The 20955-nt window shown below is 43.2% G+C and overlaps 2 protein-coding genes across 2 annotated transcripts in view; both read left to right on the forward strand.

The window, feature by feature from the left end:
- Positions 1-914: 914 nt before the first annotated feature.
- Positions 915-12857, forward strand: mrpl37 (mitochondrial ribosomal protein L37). Its single transcript, XM_084326990.1, has 8 exons — positions 915-1399; positions 2644-2827; positions 6881-6996; positions 7338-7523; positions 8210-8364; positions 8696-8824; positions 8941-9015; positions 12414-12857. Exons 1-8 carry the CDS (start codon positions 1018-1020, stop codon positions 12489-12491), a joined length of 1305 nt encoding a protein of 434 aa, XP_084183116.1. The 5' UTR covers positions 915-1017; the 3' UTR covers positions 12492-12857.
- A 2639-nt stretch (positions 12858-15496) lies between these two features.
- Positions 15497-20955, forward strand: part of acot11a (acyl-CoA thioesterase 11a) — a 58493-nt gene continuing 53034 nt past the window's right edge. Inside the window, exons 1-2 of the mRNA XM_084326989.1 lie at positions 15497-15622; positions 20222-20399. Coding sequence (XP_084183115.1) covers positions 20222-20399 — 178 coding nt within the window. The 5' untranslated portion in view covers positions 15497-15622. The remainder of the gene's footprint in view (positions 15623-20221; positions 20400-20955) is intronic.

The raw sequence follows: 20955 nt of genomic DNA on the forward strand, positions 1-20955 counted from the left end.
ATGGGTACTTTGGTCGTGTAGTGTATCTTGTAGACCAGGCCCATTGCAAGTTGCTGTACTCTGTCGTCTACTCTAAGCCATCCTAGGTTGTCAAAGTGGGCAGGGGTGAGGTGGGTTCTATAGTAAGGTCAAGCAGTAGTCTGACCAGTTTGTTTTGAGATGTTTGTAATTTTGTTTTTAGCGCCTTTGAGGTGCTTTGGTACCATGAGGTGCAAGCATAGTCGTAGTACCCTTGAATGAGTGCTCCTGCCAGAGTCTTCAGGGTATTCTTGTTTACCAGTGAGGTATTGTCACCCACTGTAACTGAGAAGCCGTCGGTCTTGCTGAGTTTGTTATTTGAACCGAAGAGAATGGACTCTGTTTTGCCCATGTGTAATGATAGTTTGTTATTAGCGAGCCATATGCAGATTTTGCCTAGTTCCGAGCTGAGGGTTTTTTCAACCTGTAACTTATTCTTGTCAGAGACCAGCAGGGCTGAGTCGTCCGCAAACAGGAACAAGTTGCAGTCACAAGCTGACGACATGTCATTTGCATAAATTAGGAACAGTAGCGGTCCTAGTATGCTTCCTTGTGGAACACCACAGCTCACTGTGAGGGGGGGGGATAGGGTACCGTTTACCTCCACCATCTGTTCTCTCCCCTCCAGGTAGGATTGCATCCAGCTCACTGATAGACTATCAAAACCAATTGCTTTTAGCTTGTCAACCTGGTCATAAACACTAGCTAATAGCTATACAGCTGACAATATATTCTAAATGATAACTCTCTTATTATTCTTAATTATATGATTAATTATTCATATTATTATTGTTTTTATTTGTATTTTCTTTTCTTTTTTCCCCACACCACTCCCAGGCTGTAGGGGGCGTGAACCCACTTGTCAGAAAAATTACCGAAGAAGACTTTTGGACAAACATGGCGGCGTCCAGTAGCACATAAGATTACCGGAGGATGATTTGCTGGGAATAACATTCTATATTTATATTAAAACATAATTATAGCACTTCAGGGGGAAGAATGTTGACAGAAACAGTCTGTCGTCTGAAATCCTGTCCTTCACTGTGTCGGACTGTTTTACTGAAGGATGTGAGGCTGTTCTCTCCACATGGCGGAGCCTGCACAACACACAGCCGGAGACACCTCAATGTCAGCGGCTCTCTCTGCGCCAAGGTCCCCCTGCCTCGCAAACCCAGGGCAATCATCCACATCCCCGGACTGGAGCAGGTCACATACGGGGACAGGATGCACTTCGTCCCGGGCCTGGCCAGGTCGGTTCAGCCCAAATGGGAGAAGACTTTTAAAGACCACAGACACTATGACTCTCCTCCTCTTCATCACATGCCGCTTTATAAGGACAAGACATGCTTCGTGTTCAACCAGAGGACGAATGTACTAGAAGGTAAATGGATATTTATATTACTCTACTATTATTCTACGATAGGCTACGCTAGGCCTACTTTGTATAGGACTTTTTATTTTTATTTTTTTTATTACACATTCATAGTATTCCATTTAGTTTGTCACATATAATGTACATTACAGTGAAATGCTTGGTTCTGTATGAGCCCCCCGAGAGTGTGCTTCATACAGTAAAAAGTTAAGGGAATAAAGGCCAAACACTATACAAAATATATACTATACAAAACTAAAGTACAACCTAAAGTACAAAGTGAAGTACAAAATGCAATCAATGAAGTACAAATGCAAAAATATATGTGTTGAAAGTGTTTAAAGTGTCTAAAGTGAATGTTAAGGTGAGTGTTTAAGTGGTAGGCAAACAGCAGGCGATTATAAAAAAAAATACAATGAGCAGTGGCTATTAGTAGGCTATGAATGTGTCACAGTCAGCCCAACTCTAAATGATGTAGATCACTAAAGAAGAGACATTTCTCAGGCGGCTAAGTGGCGCAGTGGGCAAGGCGCTCGCCACTAACGCAGGAGATGCTGGGTTCGAGCCCAGCTCTCGGCGTTGCTGCCAGCTTGGCTGGTCACTCATACTAACACAATTGGCAGTGTTGGGGGTGGGAAAGCTGGTGGGTGGGGATTGGACGTTGTGGACAGCGACTCCTACAGGTCGGTTGGTGCGCCTGTACAGCAGAATCAGGAAGTAACGGGGGCAACGTGAGCCTCCCACGCGTTACTCCTCGCCACAGAGATCGCGCTGTACAGGTGAAAAGATGCGACAGCTGCCTCCTCGTGTACCGGAGGGGACACGTGATGCAAGGCTTGGTCCTCACTGCAGCCGCCCAGTGGGAGGCATAGTCTAGCAACGTTCGAAACAGGGGAGGGGAGAATTGAAGGGAGAATTGGCGAGGCGAAATTGGGATGGGATAAAAAATTTAAAAATAAGGAGAAAAAGTGGATAAAAAAAATAATAAGAGACATTTCTCAATGAGAAAGTAGATGGTGCTGACAGGCAGCACATCCGAGAACGCAGCTGAAGTCATTTGACCGACTTTGGCCCCTGCTTTGGTTCCTTTGATAGAATTCTGAATTAAATGTTGTCTGTCCGTCCGTCCGTCTGACTGTGTCTTTGTCTGTCTCTCGGTTCTATCTGCTTACTATTGTTTCCTTATGCTGTCCTGATATTTTGTCTCTTATTTCTCTCTCCCCCCTCCCCCCCCCCCCCCCCCCCCCAATCAGGTGTGCGTCAGGCTCTGTGGCTGACTAAGTCTAAGCTCTACTCCGGTCTGCCCCCTCAGCTGCTCGCATTGGCCCAGGACCCAGCCAATCAGATCCCAGAGCAGGATGAGCGTGTGCAGAACGCCATCAGACACGCTCGCTTCTGGAACAGCACTGAGAAACGACCAACCAGGGACAAATACTGGTGAGACAGCCAGATATACCAAGAGTATAATGAGTATAATGAGCCCCCCAGTCAGCTCTGTACATGTCATCAGGCCAGAGACAAAGCCCTAATCTAATAATAATAATAATAATTCATTTAATTTATATAGCGCTTCTCAATAACCCGAAGTCGCTGACAATAGTCGGGAGCAAATGTAAAAATAAAGAAACAAAAGCAAGGAAACAAAACAAAGAAACAACAAAGAAACAAAAACAAAAGGAACATGAGACCATGGGGGGAACAGGGAAGACAGCATGATAGCACAAAAAGACTGGAGACAGACATCAATCAGGTTGGAGGGGGGGGGGGGGGGGGGGGGGGGGGGTTGAAGGCAAGCTGAGCATGCTCCAACTTCTTGCTTTATAAAGGGCTGCACTGAGGTAAAAAAAAATAAAAAGGGGAGGGTGTCAGTCGTCAGAGGACGCCAGTCAAATGTTGTCACTCCGAACAAACACACAAGGAGGGGGGCTTTTACCTCCAGGTACTCTGTTTCCTAGTGAGAGAGAGTGGGAAGCTGATTGAGAGATTGACGTGTCCTTATGACAGACAACTCTTGTCATTGTTGTAGTTCTTCAAAATAGACTGAGGGTAGAGCTACGTCTCATTATGACAGACAACTCTATCATTGTTGTAGTTCTTCTAAATAGACTGAGGGTAGAGCTACGTGTCATTATGACAGACAACTCTATCATTGTTGTAGTTCTTCTAAATAGACTGACAGTAGAGCTACGTGTCATTATGACAGACAAGTGACAACTGTATCATTGTTGTAGTTCTTCTAAATAGACTGACGGTAGAGCTACGTGTCATTATGACAGACAAGTGACAACTCTATCATTGTTGTAGTTCTTCTAAATAGACTGACGGTAGAGCTACGTGTCATTATGACAGACAACAACTCTATCATTGTTGTAGTTCTTCTAAATAGATGGAGGGTGGAGCTACGTGTCATTATGACAGACAACTCTATCATTGTTGTAGTTCTTCTAAATAGATGGAGGGTGGAGCTACGTGTCATTATGACAGACAACTCTATCATTGTTGTAGTTCTTCTAAATAGATGGAGGGTGGAGCTACGTGTCATTATGACAGACAACTCTATCATTGTTGTAATTCTTCTAAATAGATGGAGGGTGGAGCTACGTGTCATTATGACAGACAACTCTATCATTGTTGTAGTTCTTCTAAATAGGCGGAGGGTGGAGCTACCTGTCATTATGACAGACAACTCTACCAACTTCTACTCCCCATTTTTCTGAGCATGTATTTGACCACAGAGAGAATGAATCGGTTATTATGCCTCAATCTGGTAGATGGGTTTAGATGGTAAATGGTGCATTTATATAGCGCTTTTATCCAAAGCGCTTTACAATTTTTGTTACTCACATTTTTCCCATTCACTCACACATTCACACACCGACGGCACACAACCATGCAAGGTGCCAACCTGCTCATCGGGAGCAAGTGTCGTGCTCAAGGACACTTTGAAATGCTGCCTGGGAGGAGCGGGAATCGAACCGGGAACCTCCAGATTACCAAATGACTGCTCTACTGTCGCCCCCAGGTTTAATGTTCTGTGGTGGAATTGCCCTTTGGGCGACAGTGGCTCAGGAGGTAGAGTGGTCGCCTGGCAGTCAAAAGATTCCCGGTTCCATTCCGGCTCCTCCTGGCGGCGTGGCGAAGTGTCCTTGAGCAAGACACTGAACCCCTATCTGCTCCTGATGAGCAGGTTGGCACCTTGCATGGTTGCCTCTGCCGTTGGTAATCAATGTGTGAGTGAATGGGTGAATGTGAGGCATAAGTTGTAAAGTGGTTTGCATAAAAGCACTATATAAATGCTGTCTGTGTCTTATCTATCTTTATACAATGGCATGCACATTTCTTGATTCTGATTGGCTGAAACAGTCAAGTTAGACGTGGTTATTTCTCATAACACACGCTCGTGATCCCAGAACCCGCCCACAACCGAATTACAATCACTCCGCCAGTTCGAGTTTTTAGAAATGAAACCAAGATGGCGGACAATAATCTTTATGAATGGATGTATTGATAGTGTCATGACGACTCATTCAAAAACGATTCTGTCACATGGAATGTGTTAGTTTCTTCCACAATGTTGGATTATGTAATTGGTTGGTCATGACTCATTGTGGAACAAAATATAAATCGCGGGAAGTCTGTTGTTAGATGCCATTCGTCAAAAGGACAATCATTTCACTGTTAATAAAGTTTTTCAAGCAATCAATCAATCCTATAACACACGCTCACTTCACTGTTAGACGGCATGCTTTGAAGCAGCTCGGTTAGCGTTAGCGTGTGTTATTGGAATGATTGATTGATGATTCATCTAGTCCAGTGCCCCGGACACCAAGCCACATCCTGACCACGAAGGCCACAATCCTCGCTCCACCTCCTGGACAGTTCGTCAAGGAAGATCTGTACATCGGCAAAGGATGGCGTCGAGTTCAAATCTTATCCACCCACTGCTGGACAAGATGGAAGAAGAAGTACCTCCTGCACCTCCAACCGAGACAGAAGTGGACCAAGGATCGTAGGAACGCAAGGGTCGACGACATTGTACTCCTACAGCATGAGTCCACACCACGTAACCAGTGGAGGATGGCGAAGGTTATCGAGGTGTACCCAGGGAGAGACGGGAGAGTGCGCCGCCTTAAGTTGTTTATCAGCGACCCCAATCTTGATAAGAAAGGCAAGCGCATCTCCACACCAGTCGTCCTGGAGAGGCCCATCCATAAGACGGTGACGTTGGTGGAAGCAGAATGAAGCCTCTTGCGCCCTCTAGCTTTGTCTATATCTCTATCATTCTATCTTTTTCTCTCCCTCAGGCTGAGGTGATTCGTCCGGTGGCGGCCAAGGACCATAGTTATTGTAGTTATTTGTAGTTATTGCGTTACGTTTAGGCATTATGTGGGCAGTTATCGTAAGAATCATATACAATGCATATATGCTTGGTGGGAGTGTAACTGCAGGAGTGTCATAGTGTAAGTCTAGTTAGCTGCAGTGTGATGTCATAATAGATCGCCCTGTGTGTACGGTCCTGCTGCCTTGTGATGTCATAATAGATCGCCACTAGTGTATAAATAGGGAGAGCCCGTAAGGTTCGTCCCTTCACTTCTTCACCATCTTCAGACAAGCCACATCGACACCAAGCTCCATAACAGTCCTCTCATATTGCATGCAGTCACTAAGGTACGTTTGGGACCGTACTGCGCTTGTAGTTAAGTTCAGTGGGTTAACAACCACCCTTGTAACGACCGATAAATTGTATGTATGTTGTTATGGTTTGATCCGTGATTGATTGTATTTCATGTATGTTTTCACAGTTTTACGGTTCGGAATAAAGATGTTCTCTTCGAACGGAAATAAAGCCAATCAGTAAACATCAAAGACGAGTTGCTTCATCATTGCAAGAGGGACAGTTACAGATAACACATGCTCACTTAAACAGCGCACCTCCGAGCTGCTTCTATAGAAAGTAGGTTCAAAAACAAATTTGCCTCCTATATTCTTTTTACCAACTTTTTCTGCGGATGCTTTTGTGAATAAATCTCCATTATGCTTCAATTAATGTGTTTATTGTATTGCAATAAGGTTGGATGAATTCGGCAATTGTATAAAGATGTAAGCACTGTCTATCTGTAATAAAATGTTCGATCAATCAATCTAATAACACACGCTCACTTCATTCTTAAATGGAATGCCTTGAAACAGCGCTGCTTCTACACACGAAGGCAACGTCTCTTTTTTTTGGAACAACTTTTTCTGCGGATGGTTTTGTGAATAAATCTCCATTATGCTTCAATTAATGTGTTTATTGTATAGCAATAAGGTTGGATGAATGCGCCAATTGTATAAAAGCCATTACACCACGTGCAGTCGAATTAGAGCATACCTAGGGGGGTCTAAGCATGCTCTAATTCTCATAACGCACTCCTGCGCATGATGTAATGCTTAAATGTCTCTCTCTCTCTCTCTCTCTCTCTCTCTCTCTCTCTCTCTCTCTCTCTATAGCTCCACCCTGCTGTATAATCTTCTCCATCTGTGTGGAGGTCTGCAGTCCAAACACCTGGCACTGGGCAAGAGAATCCTGGCTGAGAAATACACTCTGTCTGCCGCCTGGAGTAGAGGTAGCATAATACTACTATTGCTATACTATTACTATACTAATCATATTACTGTGAATATTAATATAGTAGACTAATGAGGAACTGTGTTTTTCATGAGGAACTGTGTTTTTCATGAGAAACTGTTTTTCATGAGGAACTGTTTTTCATGTGTTTTTCACGAGGAACTGTGTTTTTCATGTGTTTTTCATGAGGAACTGTGTTTTTCATGTGTTTTTCATGAGGAACTGTTTTTCAGAAGTGCACACTATATATCTCCATGCCAGGTCATCATCACATTCATTTCAAGGGTTGAAACGCTGTTAACCAAAGTGTGTGTGTGTATGTCTGTCCGTCCGTCCCAGGTGATGAGTTGTTCCAGGTCAGAGGTCAGAATGGGCTGCTGCTGAACAGCATGGCTCCTCTCCCAGTGCTTGCTGGGAAAGAGGAAGTAGCCAGCACGGCAGAACACGTCCTGGAGACGTTCTACCCTGTGTCTCCAACCATCGACCTGCAGAAAATCAACGTCTACAAGCTGGAGAACCACACAGGTAGGGAGGAGTCAGTCCATCAACCAGACCTGTTCAGTCCATCACCCAGACCTGTTCAGTCCATCACCCAGACCTGTTCAGTCCATCAACCAGACCTGTTCAGTCCATCACCCAGACCTGGTCAGTCCACCACCCAGACCTGTTCAGTCCATCAACCAGACCTGTTCAGTCCATCAACCAGACCTGTGTCAGTCCAGCACCCAGACCTGTTCAGTCCATCAACCAGACCTGTTCAGTCCATCAACCAGACCTGTTCAGTCCATCAACCAGACCTGTTCAGTCCATCATCCAGACCTGTTCAGTCCATCATCCAGACCTGTTCAGTCCATCACCCAGACCTGTTTAGTCCATCACCCAGACCTGTTCAGTCCATCAACCAGACCTGTTCAGTCCATCACCCAGACCTGTTCAGTCCATCACCCAGACCTGTTCAGTCCATCACCCAGACCTGTTCAGTCCATCACCCAGACCTGGTCAGTCCATCACCCAGACCTGTTCAGTCCATCACCCAGACCTGGTCAGTCCATCACCCAGACCTGTTCATCTACCAGATCATCACCTTCCATGTTTCTGAGGAGAGATGTCTTTGGCCACACAGAGGGAATTATTCAGTTATGACTCAATCTGCTAAATGAGAGTAGTGTTGCTTTGCGGTGCAATTTCTGACAGTTCTCTTGTCCAATCAGGTTTCAGGGATGACTACCCCTACCCCCACGCTCACACGCTGTACTTCCTGGAAACGGGATTAGGGGAGGGTAAGCTCCGCCCAGAACAGTCTCGAGCCAAGATGATCATGTTTGCGTTTGGCAACGCTTTGGCACGTGCTCACACACTGTATGGGGTAAGACCACACACACACACACACACATAAGTTAAGATAAGATATTCCTTTATTGATCCCCTTGGGGAAATAATTATACATACAAACACACCATGGGTTAGGATGAGAAGAGGTCTCTCTCTCACTCTCTCTCTCTCACTCACTCACTCACTCACTCACTCACTCACTCACTCACTCACTCACTCACTCACTCACTCACTCACTCACTCACTCACTCACTCACTCACTCACTCACTCACTCACTCACTCACTCACTCACTCACTCACTCACTCACTCACTCACTCACTCACTCACTCACTCACTCACTCTCACTCCTCATCCACCCCCCAGACCGAACCGCGTGTCTTGGACCAGCCAATCACAATCCAGGCTGTGTGCCACAATGGGAGAATGTTCCAGTTTGTGGTGCTCCAGCTCAACACCACTGATCTCCATGGCAATGATGGCATTAAGAACCAGGTACAGTATTATTATGGGATGGACACCCTGTATATGGCTGTGGACAACACTTGTTAAGACTTGTGATTCTGTTGTATTGTTGTTACATGGTTGTGTGATTCTGTGGTTGTGTTTAGGTTTGGGTGGAAGAAGATGCTTTACTCTATGACTACGCTAAGGTCCGCCCACTCATCAAGAAGAAACAGGTGCAGGTAAGATGTCTTTCTTGTCTTGTCTCTCTGTCTGTCTGTCTGTCTGTCTGTCTGTCTGTCTGTCTGTCTGTCTGTCTGTCTGTCTGTCTGTCTGTCTGTCTGTCTATTCACATACATAATATATATAATATGAAAGAACTGTTACTGAACGGTTAACTTAAATTATGTTAACTTAAATCTGAAGTTTAATCTAATGTTATCTCTAATGTAAAATATATAGTTAAATCTAACGTTATCAATGTTAAATCTGATGTTAAATCTGATGTTAAATCTGATGTTAAATGAACTCTTAATCTAAGTCTTGTAATGGGAAATATTAAAGGACTAAACGATGAGCCGTTTACAAATCATTCTGAGTCATTATTAATAATAATAGGAAAGTTTATTTCACCACGGCCACAATGAAAGGACAGTTTATGGTCAGAGACAATATGTTAACACATTAGCGTCTGGCCATAGACTGACCAAGAGCTCTAGTCAGACGTAATTAAATACACAGTTGTCAGACGTAACATAATATATCAGATATGATGACGAAGGTAAACAAAAATGGTTCTCAGTCACTGGAAGCAACAACAACATTGTTATGACTGGGGAGATGTCATTACTTTGGAGTCTTCTTAAAGAGACACACACACATTAACCAGTCAAGCTGGTCACCCTGAAAGTCAAGCTGTATAACATGATATCTCAACACAGATCTATAAGGACATGATAATATATTCCACGACAGTCTCTTTCAACCAGGGGGTGGGACCACTAATTCCCTGTACTCCTGACACAGTATCTAGAAAGGCAGATATTAGCCTTCCGGGTCAATTCTGAATGAAAAACAGCAAGCCTCTTGTTCTACTTCTTCACAGTTATCTTTGTTACAAGCAGAATGAGCTATCTTAGCAGTTTGGTCCACATCTAACTATTCCCAAGCGATTTGAGCAGAAATAGAGCAATCTCTGCATCACTTCTCAAGCCCATACACCCACAGCAAAGGACTTCCGGTTCCGCCCTGGTATGTAGTCATTCATACGGCACATTTGAACAAACATAGCTAATTGATTTGGAGGTGATATAGTTTAGAACTTAACGTCTACTTTACCTACTAAAACAAAAATGAACCTAAGAAGCTATGGAAAGCTCTGAAAGACATGGGTTGTGGGGGCAAAGCCAGCAGTGGCAAGCCAAATATTGGCCTAAATATCAAAGGTAAAATAGAATTTGATAAAGCACAGGTGACTAATGAATTGAATGCCTTCTTTACCTCAGTAGCCAACAAGCTTGTTGATGCATTGCCGCCTAAGACAGGAGTATATGGAGAGGAGTTTATTCAGAGGTTTTATTCTGGCCGAGGGGTACTGGCCAATTCGTTCACCTTGACCAAAGTGACAGTTGAGAAAGTAGCAGAAATGTTGGCCGAGCTTAATATAGCAAAAGCCACTGGCTTGGACAACATTTCTGCAAAGTTTTTAAGAGATGGGGCACAGGAAATAGCTCCCTGTGTTGCACATCTTATTAACCTCTCACTGGAGCAAGGCATTGTACCAAGTGGTACTAAACATGCAAAGATTATTCCCTTGTATAAAAAAGCGAATAGCTCTGAGCCTGGTAATTACAGGCCAGTATCCATTTTGAGTGTCACGTCCAAGATTTTAGAAAGAGTGGTGCACGAGCAGATATCAGAATATGTTAGCAAGGACAATCTTCTATATGAATTTCAATCAGGGTTTAGGAAGTCATATTCTACAGACTCATGCCTCCTTTATCTGACTGATTTTATTAGAAAGGAGATGGATGAAGGGAAACTGTGTGGAATGGTCTTACTTGATCTTCAGAAAGCCTTCGACAGTAAATCATGGTCTACTGCTTAATAAACTGAAAGCTCTGGGACTGAATGATACAGCTGTAAAGTGGATTGCCTCATATCTGACAGACAGGGACCAGAGGGTAGAGGTCAATGGTTTTTTGTCGAATGCCAAACCAATAGTTTGTGGGGTGCCGCAAGGAAGTGTTTTAGGACCATTGCTATTTTTATTGTACATAAATGATATGAGAGAAGCATGTTCTTGTAATTTATTCTTATTTGCAGATGATTCAGCTTTGCTCATCTCCCATAAGGATCGGAGTACACTCCAAAGAAGGCTAGGAGAGGAACTCTCTAAGGTCAGGAATTGGCTGTCTGACAATAGGCTCTCACTTCACTTAGGCAAAACAGAGTCTATTTTGTTCGGATCTAAGCCCAGATTAAAAAAGGCTCCTGAACTCAAGGTAGAATTAGGGTCTGAGGTTATAGCAGCAAGAACGGCAGTGAAGTACCTGGGCTGTATGCTGGATGACAGTCTGGGGGGGGGAGGGAATGGCCTTACAGGTGCTGGGTAAGGTAAATGCCCGCACCAGGTTTTTGGCTAGAAAGGCCAATCTTCTTGACAGGGAAAGCCTTAGACTATTGGCCAACAGCCTGGTGCAGTGTCATTTTGATTATGCTAGTGTAGCCTGGTTTGAGGGGCTGTCAGCTTCATTAAAGAAGAAACTACAGGTGTCACAGAATAAGCTGATCAAGGTTGTGATGGGCCTAGGACCTCGTGATCATGTTGGGAGGAGACATTTTCAGGAGCTCAACTGGCTACCAGTTGAGGCCAGAGTAGCCCAGCTTAGGCTCAACATGGTACACAAAATAATAAATAACAGGGCCCCCAAATATTTTAGTAACTATTTTCCTAGTGTTAGTGAATCACACAGCCACAGAACGAGATCTAGCATAGCAAACCCGCATCCTCCAAGGTGTAGAACAAAGATGGGACTGTGCTCATTTGCTCACAAAGGAACACAGGAGTGGAATGAGTTGCCTTTGACCACCAAACAGATCGTGAACCTGTATAGTTTCAAGGTGAACGTTAGGAAATGGCTCCTAGAAAATGTCCCAGAGTAACTAAGGAAGGTTCTAGTTTTTAATGTAGTGTAGTTTTAGTGTGTCTGTAAATTGTGTATATTGTATTTGTATATTTTATTAATAATGTATTTTACTTTTTAATTCTATTTTTAGCAATATACTGTAGGCTGATGGTAATATGTGTAATACATGTTTATGTAAATACCATGTGCTGCTGAGACCAAGGACCACAATGGAAATAAGTCTGTGACTTTTTTGTGCTATCCTTGATAATTTTAGGATGCATGACTTGTTGTAACATGTAATGTATTTTAACAATTGTCAAATAAACTAAACTAAAAATACAGCCCAGATACGAAGCTCTGGTGGTTAGAAAGTAAAGATCCAGGGGGAAATAACAAACGTAATCAACCTACCGAGTCAAATAAGATCTCTCTGTCTCTCTCTGCCTCTCTGTATCTCTCTCTCGCTCTCTCTCTCTGTCCCCTCTCTCTCTCACTCTCACTCTCTCTAGGTTCCAGCTGGTCTATCAGGATATAAGCCTGAGACCTTCAACAAGTTCCTGTCTCTCTACCTGCACGGAGCCGTCTGAGTCTGTCTGTCTGTCTGTCTGTCTCACTAGTGTGTGGGTTTGCATGTGCAATATGTTTGTGTGTATTGCTGGCTGGTTGGCTGTCTACACTGTGTCAGTCAGTCTACACACACAGACACACACGCATACAAACACACACAGTCTGGGCAGCGTTGATGTGTGATGTTGTCTAATGGGGACCTGTGTGGGAGTCGACTTCAGCCTGGCCAATCAGAACCTACCACAGACTAACTCAAGTTAATTTGTTTCCAGGGACATTTTACTTGCTTTCCCTGCTACACACTTTAATGACACAATACTTGTTTATTGGTCATCTGTCATGTATGTTACGTCACCCAATAAAGACTGTCCATTATTCTAGATGAATACCTGGTATGTTGGCACTCTTATTCTGAAGTAATACCTGCTATGTTAGGACTCTTATTCTGAATTAATACCTGCTATGTTAGGACTCTTATTCTGAAGTAATACCTGCTATGGACTATTTTGTAGAATATTGTAAAGAATTCATAAAGAACCAATACATTGATTCAGTCAGAAAAGGCATATTGTGGAATGTTAATAGCAGGAGTCTAATTTATTCAGATGTATCATTTGATTTGTTATAATTGTTTTAGTGCACCCTCTCTGAGCACAGCCAACTCTCAGTATGTTAGGATGAAGTTAGTGTCATAATACATGGAGATTTCAAAATGTAAACAAATTCATGGGACCAGTGTGGTTGGTTCCTATGGGAGATTAACATTGGCTTGCCTGTACTAGCAGATGACAAACAAATTGTCATGGTTGCTGTGGATGTTTTTGACAGCTACAAAAACAGTCACCTCGTCTGTTGACTAACTAGCTGATATCCTTTAAAACTGCTGACAACTGACTGACTGACTGATGGATCAATCAGAGTAACGGTAACATTACACAATCTTTTCAGGAATCTTTTCAACTAGGCCGCCCGTCAGAAATGGTTAGATGATTATGGTGACAACCAGGAGGATAGTTTCTCAAGTGGGTTTTGTCATATTTCCATAATACTCACGGCTCACTTTAGGTAACTTTACTTTGACATGCCTGTAGTGATATGCAGTAGGTACTATATAATGCCGGGGTGCGACCTGGACAATAGATATGGGTGCACCAGTGTGTATGAGCGTCTATGTCAAACTAAGTAAACTTGAGTCCAGTCTGTAACTAAGTGTCTTCATTGTCTTGATAACACTTCAATGCCTTGTTAAAGTTTCAAGTTCAAGGTTTGTTTTATTTGTCACATATAAGGTACATACATTACAGTGAAATGCTTGGTTCTGTATGAGCCTCCTGAGATTGTGCTTCATACAGTAAAAAAAGGAAGCACAAAGACCAAACACTATACAAAATATACAATATACAAACTAAAGTACAAAATGTAAACTTTTTACAATGCAAAAAGATGGTAGGGATGTGCAAATATTTTAGTAATAGATCAAATATGGTGTAGTGTTAAAGTGTCTAAAGTGAGTGTTAAGGTGAATGTTTAAAGTGAGTGTGTGCATGTGGATGTGTGCAATGAATGTAGACTGATGGGTTACAAACAAGGCAACAGAATTCAAGAAGCACAAAACATGTCCAGACCCACGGCACGACCAACGCTATGCGTCGCTCAGCCAGCTGTGAAAGGTTTGGTTGCACATTATACTAGATTAAAATGTATTGTCATTATACAGCACAAGTAAAGTACAACGAAAATAAGTTTAGCATCCAACCAGAGAGCAAATGTAACAGTAAAGTGCAATAGTAATATACAATGTACAGGTGATTAAACAGACCGATGTGGATAAATATATATACTGTATCATAGTTATATAGATGACCGAAGAACAAAACCTATCTGAAAAATTCTCATTTTTGAGAAAATGCTGTTTTCGTGTTGTTTTCTTGCAGAATGCTATTTTTAAGGATACCCAATACAATACACAGTTTTTGGACTATATTAATTACGACCATGTATTAGTGCCTTGCAAAGTGCAGATAGGAGGTTCCCCCCCACTTTTTTTTAATGCAGATATAAGATTTTCCGACACTTTTTTATGCAGTTAGGAGGTTTTGTTCTTCAGCCATCGATGTGCAGGTGTATAAGTCGACTGAAACTGGAAATACAAGTTGTGTTTAATTGCTTCAGAAGGAGAGCAGTCTGCTCGGCTGTAGTCAGTCAGTTGTTAGGGCTTAGGGGGCCTCTGGGACTAGACACAACCACACATTCTTCTGAGCTGGGTTAGGGTTAGGGAGTCAGTCTGTCAGTTGTTAGGGTTAGGGTGTAGTCAGTCAGTTGTTAGGGTTAGGGTGTAGTCAGTCAGTTGTTAGGCCTCTGGGTCTAGACACATTCTTCTGAGCTGGCATATTACCACCGACGTGTTGGAGCGCATGTATTTGTTAAGGTAGACCGAGTCAGAGAGCGACGCATACCGACTGTGACAGTACAAATCGTTCCACCTTAATGAGTTTGGGGAGGAGTGGCTCTCGGTGGATCGCTGTTAAAACCATAGATATATATAGAACACTAGATAGCTTGCCGGCCAATGGAGAGCGACGTCACTGAACCGCCGCCATCTTGCTCCAGTTAGCCTTGAGAGCGTGAGTGAGCTGCACAGACAAAAATACTCATAACTCGCTGAAATATTGACGGATTTACAACCGGTTTGGTTTATTACAAGCATTATTAACGTGGCTATGATTCAAGCGGTTTGTAAAAAAAACATCTTTAAAAAAGATTTTTTTTATAAGTATGCAGTATCATAACTACATCTTTGATGTTTATAGCAAACCAACCCGTTTGTAAATCCGTCAATATTTCAGCGAGTTATGAGTATTTTTGTCTGTGCAGCTCACTCACTCTCACTCAAGGCTAACTGGAGCAAGATGGCGGCGGTTCAGTGACGCTGGTGACTCCGCCTTAAGCTATCTAGTGTTCTATAGAAATCTATGGTTAAAACAACCCGAAGCTGCTACGACCTGCTGTCTGTCACACACACAACGCAACACATTCAATCACACCACACCACACAACACACGTGACAACACCACACCACACAACTGAACACACCACAACACGCATCACTGCGTAGCACAGCACAGAGGACTCGCACAGAGACGTGGTGGAGGTAAGATGTGTGTATTGTATCTGCACTGTATCAGATATACAGTCAAAAAAAAGTCATTGCTCATAACTTTTCTCCACTTACGTGTGTGTGAATAATGCCTATGCAGCCCGCAGACGTAGGTTATAACAACAGCATAGCCCCTTTCGTGACTGTGATGGGGGACCCTGATGTAAACAAGACGAAAGTCTTTCTCTGGTCTGCATCCCCTTAACAATTGTATGTATTGAGCTGTACTGTACTGTATACCCATTCTGCAATCTGTTAATAAAGTTTTCAATCAATCAATCAATGCACACGCCAACAAACCGGTTGGGCGAGTGCGGTGCATCACAGACTGACAGTCCCGAAAGGGGCTATACAGCAAGGTGTTGGTTATTATCACTAAACCACATGTAATGGCTTTTAATCAGGATATTAACTAGCCGATGTAAAAGTGATCTGACTGTATGACTGTATCCAGCTTTGATTGTGTTACAACAGTTTCTCGATAATGACTTTATCTTCGACCAGTGTCTTTAGATCTCTGTTGGTGTTTAATATACTGAATTAATTTATCGATTTATAGCACCAGAGAAAGGCTCAGAGCAAGAACAATGCACTTCAGTCATTCTTCATACAGACCTGCTGTCCTCATATAACTGTATTGACAGGAGTAAAGTCTATTAGGGCGTTTCAGGTCACTACCATTCAACTCCTTTTGATAAGAACATTTTGGATTATTTCTCGATATGTTGCCCATGACAGCCCAACTAGTCTTTATATATTGTGTAGCTAGATCCACATCCTGAATAGGAAGAGATCTCGGGTAGAGGAAGTTCATTTGATGAATCGGACTGTAGCAACCTCAGACTATTAGTCCACTGCTCTGTTTTATTTACTTGGTACTGGATAACCATTATTCTGGTTTAAACTACAGGACTAAACATGACTACTAGTCTGGTTCTACAGGACTAGTCTGGTTTAAACTACAGGACCAAACAGGACTAGTCTGGTTTAAACTACAGGACCAAACAGGACTAGTCTGGTTTAAACTACAGGACCAAATGGCACCAGTCTGGTTTAAACTACAGGACCAAACAGGACTAGTCTGGTTTAAACTACAGGACCAAACAGGACCAGTCTGGTTTAAACTACAGGACCAAACAGGACCAGTCTAGTTTAAACTATACAGGACCAAACGGGACCAGTCTGGTTTAAACTACAGGACCAAACAGGACCAGTCTGGTTTAAACTATACAGGACCAAACGGGACCAGTCTGGTTTAAACTACAGGACCAAATGGGGATATTATTGGGGGGCAGCTATTTAGCTATTTCTTCACTATTTGGTCATTTATTAGATAGCCCCCCTTGAAACCTTGAAATTTTGAAATTTTGAAATTTAAAATTTAAAAAGGTTGAACTCTATTTTCTTTTCTTTTTGTCTTTATAATTTATAAATTGTTATTTCTGTATTATTATTGTTTTTGTTATTTTCCTGTGAAGTTATGTGTATTGTGATTGTGGTTAATGTGTTGTCTTGTTTCATGTAATTAATAATAAAAAAAAATTGATAAAAAAAAACTACAGGACCAAACGGCACCAGTCTGGTTTAAACTACAGGACCAAACAGGACCAGTCTGGTTTAAACTATACAGGACCAAACGGGACCAGTCTGGTTTAAACTACAGGACCAAACGGCACCAGTCTGGTTTAAACTACAGGACCAAATGGGACCAGTCTGGTTTAAACTACAGGACCAAACAGGACCAGTCTGGTTTAAACTACAGGACCAAACTGTGTGAACTAAAGTTAAAATTAGAGAATGATCTCAAATCTAGTGTGAACTGTTTAACACATCCTGCGCCATAAACGTTGTACGACGGGTTTCAAGTTCATGCGAATTCTGCCAATCCACGGCGTACGACGTTATTGAGATCATATTTTCGCCATGTTATTCATATTTCCCTCACGGAGCCTGGTCTGATGCGGTGTGAGCCGGCACAACTCTGCAACGCTTCAATACTGCCCCCTGGTGGATGATCGGCGAGTTGCCAAACCGGAAATGGACGGTTGGATCTTGGTGCGTCTCCGAAATGCGTCCGGCCACTCGCATATCGTTGTGGGACTGTATACACACGTCCATGTGTAGCGATCGCTGCCATAACTCAATAATCGACATGATTTGGGCGTGTATTATTATTATACAAACCGGAAATGAATCGACTCGATCCCCATCAAATAACTGGGATCTTTTTGCTCCAGTCTCATCGCCCAACGGTAAGAGGAGGCTGACGTTACTTTCAGCCTGTTTGTTTATTATTATCCATGCAAACCGCTCTGATCACCCATACTACATAAAGCATTTAACGACGATCACGGAATTATAAACCCCCCCCTCCGTTCATCCGCGTATGATCAGTCATAACGTTTAGGATCATGTACAGTTGACATTTTTAATATAGCATGGATCGGCAACAAACGGCATTTGATAATCTATATATGCATTTATGCCTATATCTCACGTTCTAGGAATTACTGCAGAAAACGATAAAAACATATTTATATTCTAGACGGTATTTTCGTATGAATGTATGCATGAAAAAGTAAAACGTTCCTACATCCTGAACGATAGATAATCGATGTTGAATGGGCCATAGTACCTTTTTTGCACCTCATCCCATTTCTGCCTTGCACTATATAGTATTGTATATTAGTACACTGCATAGTATATTGTATATTATATGGTAACTCAGTTACGTCTATTCTGCATCGAACATTGTACATATGTCTATACTGAACACTGTGACCTAATTTTTTTACTTCTAATTTACATGCTATACTATGTTATTTTATTTCATACTTATCTTGTCTTGCACAGTCTCTGGAGCATAACAGTAAGAAGCATTTTGTATAAAAGTATTCTGTACTTCTGTATGACAACTAGGCCTGCCGCGTTTGTTTTAATGAGGCGGACCCAGTGCCCCTTGTCAGTCACTGTCCGTGTTGGGAGGCGGGCCGCTGGCTTTACTACAGAGCACAGCACAGGAGCTCCGTGGGGCTAACGTTACCCCTCATTGTGTCTATTCTACTAGCATTAACGTTACTCATACAAACAGAGTAAACACAGTTTTCAATCAATCAATAACAACATTAACGAGACCCTCGTTGTGTCTATTCTGCTAACGCTAACGTTACCTCTCATTGTGTCTATTCTACAAGCGTTAACGTTAGCTAGGCTGTCTATGCTAACGTTAACGTTACCAGTCGCGTCTATTTGCTAACGTTAGCATTAGGTAATAACCGGTTTAAAATGGATGGTGATTACCTCACGTTGTGTCTATTCTACTAGCATTAACGTTACTCATACAAACAATCAATAGCGAGTTATATTGATCACGCTATGTACGATAGCCATGCTAAAACGCTAGCACAACATTAGCACCTAACCTAACAACAAGCCTTAACAAGTCAGCGATCTTTTTGCGAGACTAAACTCTCCGCTCGGTGGCAAATTGTGTTGATGTCGGTTTTGTTTAATCAATAAATGAGGCAGAATACACAGTGACTGTATCCTTTGTTTATTGCACTTGTGCCTGCTGCAAACATAATGATTATGAAATCCTAGAGACGCGTCTCTATTCTGACCAATCAGTGGTCTGCAGTGTTTCACGTGACTTTTCTGGTACCCAAAGTACCTGATAATCACAACAATACTTCCGGTCCGGTCGGTGGGCTTCAAAATAAAAGTCTAAAACACAGGAAAAGACGGAGCGGTGGGCTTCAAAATAAAAGTTTTGGGAAATAAATTTCTCAAAAAAAAATTCTCTAACCGGTCGCAATAATATCGCTTATCGCGATATTTTCGGGGGCAATTAATCGCCCAGCAAAATGTGTTATCGTGGCAGGCCTAATGACAACTATTAAAGAAACTTGAAACTTGAACTAGTAATGTCAATTTAGCAATACAATTTAAAAATGTATAGCCCTGCAAAGAAGGTGAACATCTCCATAGACTTACAGTACTGGCAGAGAATGGTATAAGATGCTGAAAGTGCGTGGCAGGGAATGTGTTAATAAGGTCAGTTTAGAGGGCGGTCAGGTGGCGTAACGGAGATTGCGTTCGTCACCAAACCCCGGAGCGGCTAGATTCGCCTGTTCGAATCCAGCTCACAGCTCCGGGGTTGTCACCAGCTTGGCTGGCCGTTCACACTAATACAATTGGCAGTATTAGAGGGTGGGAGAAGCTGGCGGGGTGGGTCCGGGTCGTTGTAAACAGCGACTCCTACAGTTCGGTCGGGGCGCCTGCTAAGCGCGGATAGGACTTGAGTGGGATAGTGTGATCCTTCCACACGCTACGCCCTCTCAATGAGAATCCGCGCTGCCAGGTGAAAAGAAGCGGTTGATTGGCTGGACGTGTGTCGGAGGAAGCACGTGATAGCCTCCACTCTCCCAGACCGACTATGGGGGGTAAGTGCGCAGCGACCAGGAAGGGGATTGGGAATTGGCATAACGACTAACATTGGGATGGGAGAAAATCTGAGGAAAAATGGAGGGGGAAAAAGATCAAAAAAAAAAAATAAGGTCAGTTTAGCCTCAGCTTGGATGTTCTTGTTGAAAGATGAGTTTCAGAGTGAGAGAAGAGGAGGAAGAGGAGGAGGAGGAGGAGGAGGGACACAGTACTAATCCTACGGAGGTGAAGATGAGTCAGATTGTCATGCCGTCTCACAGTAACCACCGCCAGGAGCTCAGCGAGGGACAACTGCTCAAATGGATAGACTCTACTGCCTGTCTGTCTGGTAGGCTATCTGTCTGTCTGCCTGTCTGTCTGGTAGGCTATCTGTCTGTCTGACTGTCTGTCTGTCTGTCTGTCTGGTAGCCTGTCTGTCTGTCTGTCTGGTAGGCTATCTGTCTGTCTGCCTGTCTGGTAGGTTGTCTGTCTGTCTGTCTGGTAGGCTATCTGTCTGTCTGCCTGTCTGGTAGGCTGTCTGTCTGCCTGTCTGGTAGGCTGTCTGTCTGTCTGCCTGTCTGGTAGGCTGTCTGTCTGTCTGCCTGTCTGGTAGGCTGTCTGTCTGTCTGGTAGGCTGTCTGTCTGTGTGCCTGCCTGCCTGCCTGCCTGCCTGTCTGTCTGTCTGTCTGCCTGTCTGTCCGTCTGTCTGACTGTCTGGTAGGCTGCCTGTCTGCCTGCATGTCTGCCTATCTGTCTGGTAGGCTGCCTGTCTGTCTGTCTGGTAGGCTGTATGTCTGGTAGGCTGTCTTTCTGTCTGTCTGCCTGTCTGTCTGGTAGGCTGCCTGTCTGCCTGCATGTCTGTCTGTCTGTCTGTCTGTGTCTGTCTGCCTGCCTCAGCCTGTCTG

This window comes from Notolepis coatsorum (genome assembly GCF_963971535.1).
Source record: "Notolepis coatsorum genome assembly, chromosome: 13".
In the NCBI taxonomy this organism is placed as follows: domain Eukaryota; kingdom Metazoa; phylum Chordata; class Actinopteri; order Aulopiformes; family Paralepididae; genus Notolepis; species Notolepis coatsorum.